This window comes from Rhodamnia argentea, chromosome 9 (assembly GCF_020921035.1).
Source record: "Rhodamnia argentea isolate NSW1041297 chromosome 9, ASM2092103v1, whole genome shotgun sequence".
NCBI classification, from domain to species: Eukaryota; Viridiplantae; Streptophyta; class Magnoliopsida; order Myrtales; family Myrtaceae; genus Rhodamnia; species Rhodamnia argentea.
In genome coordinates, this window is record NC_063158.1 from 5,488,684 (window position 1) to 5,494,245 (window position 5,562).

The 5,562-nt window shown below is 39.7% G+C and overlaps 1 protein-coding gene across 4 annotated transcripts; it reads left to right on the forward strand.

The window, feature by feature from the left end:
• Positions 1 to 653: 653 nt before the first annotated feature.
• Positions 654 to 5,272, forward strand: LOC115736910 (serine/arginine-rich splicing factor RS41-like). 4 transcript variants are annotated; one of them, XM_030668795.2, is made up of 6 exons: positions 654 to 809; positions 1,849 to 1,979; positions 3,483 to 3,595; positions 3,949 to 4,181; positions 4,599 to 4,856; positions 4,954 to 5,272. In XM_030668795.2, the coding sequence occupies exons 2-6, from the start codon at positions 1,874 to 1,876 to the stop codon at positions 4,988 to 4,990; spliced, it is 747 nt and encodes a 248-aa protein (XP_030524655.1). In that variant the 5' UTR covers positions 654 to 809; positions 1,849 to 1,873; the 3' UTR covers positions 4,991 to 5,272. The 4 variants fall into 4 exon arrangements, with proteins under 4 accessions (XP_030524655.1, XP_030524656.1, XP_030524658.1 ...); XM_030668796.2 differs by having other exon boundaries at positions 668 to 809; positions 1,839 to 1,979; XM_030668797.2 differs by lacking the exon at positions 654 to 809 and adding an exon at positions 3,004 to 3,245 and having other exon boundaries at positions 1,846 to 1,979.
• Positions 5,273 to 5,562: the final 290 nt, after the last annotated feature.

The following is a 5,562-nucleotide window of genomic DNA, read 5'->3' on the forward strand; positions in this document are numbered from 1 at the left end:
GCTACCATACCGGCCGTTGCTGCCGCTTGGTAATTGGAAAAAGGCGACTATCGTCATGAGTTGCTTGATTTACTTTAAACTGATTAATTGTTATGGGCCAAACAAGTAACGGATTTTCTATTTACATAAGCAAAAGGGAATCTTTTAAAGAAGTTAGCATGTGAGTTTTTCTATTTCGACTTACTCCCCCGACGTACCCAAAAAAATGAATAAACTCATCTTCTTTTCTTAATAACACATACAATATTCATCTCTATAAAAAGGATAATGGTAACCCCATTAACTACTTTATCTTATGAATTTTATAGTAATATAAACATATGTCCTAACGGTCAAACTATATTTTGAACTTTCAAATTTCAAATCGAAATGAAGAGATGCTACCGGTATGCAAAAAAGAAAAAATTATAATTTTGACAAATTCTAATCCACGTCAGCAAAATCAGTCATCAAAATGACTCGATGACGAGCAATTAATAACCCATTCTAAAGAGGACTGAAAAAAAAAAGAAAAAAAAAGGGGGTGAATTTGAGTTTCGAGCGTAAAGATAGGACCAGGGCAGGGATGGCACTAGCACTGTCACCAAACAGATCGAGTCAGAGGTTTCAAAGCTCCAACGTCTATTCAGTTTTGACGACCCTACGGCGTCGTTTCCCGCAACGTTCTTCCAGTTCCGGTTTAACTTCCAAGTGGCCTTCTTCCCGACTCGTCCTCGAGCTACAAAAACACACGCTCCGGCTCCGCGATCCGGGGCTGTCTCTAGCTGCTCTAGGGTTTAACTGAAACATCTTCAGAAATCTTCCCCCAGGTACTTCCTCCGTCCCTCTCGGCGCTCGATACATTTTCTTCGCGCCGCGTGCGTGGCTTGTGTTTGCTATGCGGACTGTACGCAGTTGTCAAGGTCTAGGAAATTGGAGATCCGGTTTAGTTTCTGCCGGAATTTCGATAATTGCTTGTTCAGCGTCGAAATACAATGAGTTCCTTCTGTTTGGTTCATTTTTTTTTACGCTAGACGCGGTACTTGATGTGTTTAATTGGGTGTCTTCCGTGAATCGCTGGAAAGGAGAGGAGTTTGAAAGTGAGGAAGCTGAACCATTCGGCAATTTTTTTGTTTTGTTTGTCCATTTCTCGTGAATCTCTTTGTTAAGCTCGCTGAAATGATGATGAAATGTCCTTGGTTCGCTTTGTTTCTTGAATTTTGCGCATTAGGAGCTGGAAATTAGCTGACTTGTGTTCCGATTTTGTTGCTTTTGAGTGAAAATGTTTTGTGTTTGAAGAGCATTGAAGCACTGTGAAAATACTGCAAGAAGGAAGCCTTTTTACTTCTGACACTGGAAGATTACTGCTGAGAAGAAACCGATTACAGTTTGATTTATTTTCTATCAAACCCTTTGTTGGGGCTCCGAGAATGGCAAAGTCTTCTGCTCTTCGGTCTTCCAGAGTGTAATTCTAGTTTCATTTGCAATTTTGTAAGTTTAATTGAATAAGTAAACTGGATCTAATAATGTGATTGCGTTTCGTCTGTGTTACAATAACCCTTGGGACAAATATCTATGTTCAAGTCATAAAATTGGAGTGGATTCGCCTTTTAGATGTTTGGATGCCAATGCAACTGCATTGTTTGGGGTGTGTCACTTTGTATAGAGTAGCGAATGTACTGTAAAATTGTCATGTCAAGGTAAATCACTTGAGATAGTTGTTGCATCTTTGTTGCATATTTTCAAGGGTACGAATGGTGAAAAATAGCCACTGATAAACTTTATTTACTTCATAGTTCTCAAATTTTGCTTTTCATCCCGAGTCACCTCTCTGAAGTTGATTGTTATACAATTATAAGCTTTTTGCAGACCATATTGCTCGACCTTGAAGAAAATGAGGCCCATTTTTTGCGGTAACCTAGATTACGATGCACGCCAATCTGATGTTGAGCGACTTTTTAGAAGATATGGCAGAGTTGAAAGAGTTGATATGAAATCTGGTAAATTTTCTGTTTTTGCATGTTCAGAGTTAGTGTTGGCATCAGTTGAAATGTTCTTTTTTGTTATTGATGCTTATTCCTTCTTTATTACTGATAATTATAACTGCAAGCACTTTGGCCTATGAAGCATCTAGGCAAGGAATCTCGAGCATGAAACTTAGCCAAAACTTAGTATTTCAGAGCATGTTTTTTATATTGAATAAAATGGACCATGCCCATACTGTGTAAGACCAAACCACAAGTAAATGTGCCTTTGAGCATATGAGGCACCTATACACAATTATTCTTGAAGTTTGTGCGTGTGTGTGTAAGTTGTGGGGAGGACTCTGAAGTATGTTCTTTAGAGTTGCCCTATTCAGTTTGTATTTAACCTTTTCTCCCTATGCAAACCTTTTCTTCTTGAACATTTGATCTGGCATTTTGGTTACATTGTTTACATAGTTAAGTACAAGATGGGAGATGTAGGTGTTTAAATCTTGCTTTAGAAAAGGAGAATCTTTACACTTCAAAATTATGTTGTGAGGGTCTTAATCAATCACTGAGAAGGTATTCTGGGAAGAATAGCTATAACCACTTGGTAACTTATTTTCTTGGATCTGGATGAGTAACTTTGTTTCCCAAGTTTTATTCACTTTCGAAGGATGCTTTTGTGCGGTTACTCTTGTACTTGCTGCTGAGTATGTCCTTTATTGGTCATTTGAGAGAGAAAGAGGGAGGTTTCAGGTTCTGTACAGTTTGGTTGTGCTTCAGGTGTAATCACTGACTTAATATTTGAGGTGGTGTAGTTGTTGGGATGCCCGCTAGCAAATGGACCTAACTAAAGACACTTGTCATTACCCTCAACTTTTGCCTTTGTTCCTGATCGCTTTCCAAAGATCTGTGAAAGCCTGGAAGTTGTTCGTAAAGAGTCTCTGATGTTCTTTTTGGATACAATAGTTTTGCATGGGCTTTTTGCTTGTTTTTCTTTTGAAGAAAAGCAGATGTTGAAAATGTAGCTCCATGCTCAACTATATCTTTGGCGCAGGATTACTTGGAATATCCATGTACTTCTTGGATGGATGTGCTGTCCTGCATTTCTTTTCTTCCCTGCGCTACGCTTCATCTTCTTGTGTTTTTAAGGAGACCCAACATAATTTGCAATGGCACCAATCATATGACACCTTGAGACACTATTGCCCTTTCTCTTTTCCCGGAATTCCTTCGGTCCTCAATTTTCAACATGTTGTTTCTCTCTAGAGATCTCAACCATCTCACCTCCAAAGACAGGTGTTGTGTTGCCTCCTCATAGATTTCTTTTGCTGCTACTTTTGCTGCTTCTTCTTCTTCTTCTTCTTCTTCTTACTACATGGATGTGTTGTGCTCTCTCTCTTTCTCTCTCTGGGTTCAAGTAACAAATATTAAGCCTGAAATTATGCTGATTTCAAGCTGTCTTCTGTCCCCTTCTGCTTGCTTTTTACTGCCGAGATATTTTTGCTCTGGATCCTAAACATTTTGAATTGATAGGATATGCCTTTGTCTACATGGAGGATGAGAGAGATGCAGATGATGCAGTTCGAAGGCTTGATAGAATAGAATTTGGCAGAAAGGGACGTCGACTTCGTGTTGAATGGAGTAAGGTAGGATTGGTGATGATTATTGGTAATGGGCCTTCAAATGTTTGAATATGATAATGGTATTTGTTAAAGGTTTGGACCAAGTATACATGCTGGATGCACAGTTTGACATTGCTTCTCTTAGACGATTGGCCTGAACAGGAAAAGAAGAAAAGACAAACCATTATCTAAAATCTACTCAGGGAAAGAAAACGTTTTGAGGTTCGAGAATGAGAATTAAAATATGAGTTCTTTCGGGACTTAAACCTTTCCCTTAAGAAAGATTGTATAATTTCTCTGAGGCAGATATAGATTGAATTGATTCAGGCAGTCTATGAGCTCACTTTGCTGACTGTTTTAACATTTCTGTCTCCCAGGATGATAATGGTGGTAGAAGGGGTGGTGGTTCCAGAAGATCTGCAGGTACGAGACCGTCGAAGACCTTGTTTGTCATTAATTTTGATCCAATACATACTAGGCCCAAGGATTTGGAGAGGCATTTTGATCCATATGGAAAGATAGCAAATATCAGGATCAGAAGGAATTTCGCATTTGTCCAGTATGAGACACAGGAGGACGCTACAAGGGCCTTGGATGCGACAAATATGAGGTTTGATTGTCCTGAGAAAATCAAATTTACTCTTCTAATATGGGGTCCTCGAATTGTTGGCGTTAAAGTTTGTTTAAAAGTAGTTATTTAGATAATCTATATCCTGTGGTCATCTGAGGAAATATTTTGGAAGGGAATGGTTATCACTTGGCACAAAGTAGTTCCACTGTCTATTCATGAAGTTACCTCAGTTTATCTCTGTAGCATGTGATGCCATAGCACCCCTATTATGCTTATTGCTGTCAGAAGGGTGGTACTTAATTTTCCTTCTTTGTTATTCCTAGAAGTAGGACATGACCCGCTACTTGGAATATAAAGGGACATGACCGAGCTTTTAGGCTATTTATCTTATCGAAGTATAATGGCATATGACCCTTTTCATCTATATTAATCAGTTTTCCATCATCGTGGATGTAGCAAATTGATGGATCGAGTTATCACAGTGGAATATGCAATTAAGGATGATGATGATAGAGGCAATGGTTACAGTCCTGATAGAAGGGGTCGTGATGCGTCTCCTCATGGAAGGGGACGCGCGAGATCACCGAGTCCATATCGTCGAGATAGGGGTAGCCCTGATTATGGGCGTGGTGCCGTTTCAAATTCGAGGGATGACCCCCGTGGGAGTCCCACATATGACAGAGTCGAAAGCCCTGTAAATGAGAGATATCACAGGTTTGCTTGAATGCAGAGCCTGATTTAAGCATTTTTTTCTCCTCTAACCGTAATTTGGTTTGTGTTTTTGACTTTTGAATGTGCTCTGATGTTGTAGCCGTTCACCTCCACCTCGTGAAAGATCTCGTTCTTGAGAAAGCGCGGCAAAGAAGTTATGGCAGGTGATGGTGAGGGTTAGGATATTTATTGTCTGGTGCGGGGTCGCTTCTGGAGCTCTGTTAAAGACTCTCTGTGTGTACTTTTTTGGTTTTTCTTTAGCTTTAATAGGCTTTGGTTTCATAAGGTAGATGTCTGTTTAATCATGCTGATGTACGGCGGAACTTCGAATGGTTGCCGCTGTTAACATGCAATATTTTTTTAACTTTAAAACACCATGTAGTACTCTGCTTTGGCACGAATTTGCAAATTTTCCTGTTTCCATCGATGCCGAGATTTTGGATGTTTGAACTGCTCGTCTCTATATACTTGCATCAGTTAAGCACCCCGGCTTACACTACCCGGAACTAAATCGGTAGTTAAGCTTATCAAGAAGCCCTTTTTGTGGCGTTTAGGGTAGATTGGAAGCACGAGCTGGAGGCTTGCAGCTTTAGTGAACTTCCAAAACTCCTTTTCTTGGGATTTTTTTTTTTTTTGGGGGGGGTCAAATCTTGGGAGTTAACTTTCTAGTAAGTTGTCAGGTTCTATATTGCAGGACCATGAATTCATG

Bases quoted from the DNA above. Each gene is read 5' to 3' on its own strand.
- LOC115736910 (XM_030668795.2), top strand. From the start codon at position 1,874: ATGAGGCCCATTTTTTGCGGTAACCTAGATTACGATGCACGCCAATCT. The intron at 1,980-3,482 runs GTAAATTTTCTG...TTGAATTGATAG, and splicing joins AAGAGTTGATATGAAATCTG to GATATGCCTTTGTCTACATG. The intron at 3,596-3,948 runs GTAGGATTGGTG...TCTGTCTCCCAG, and splicing joins TTCGTGTTGAATGGAGTAAG to GATGATAATGGTGGTAGAAG.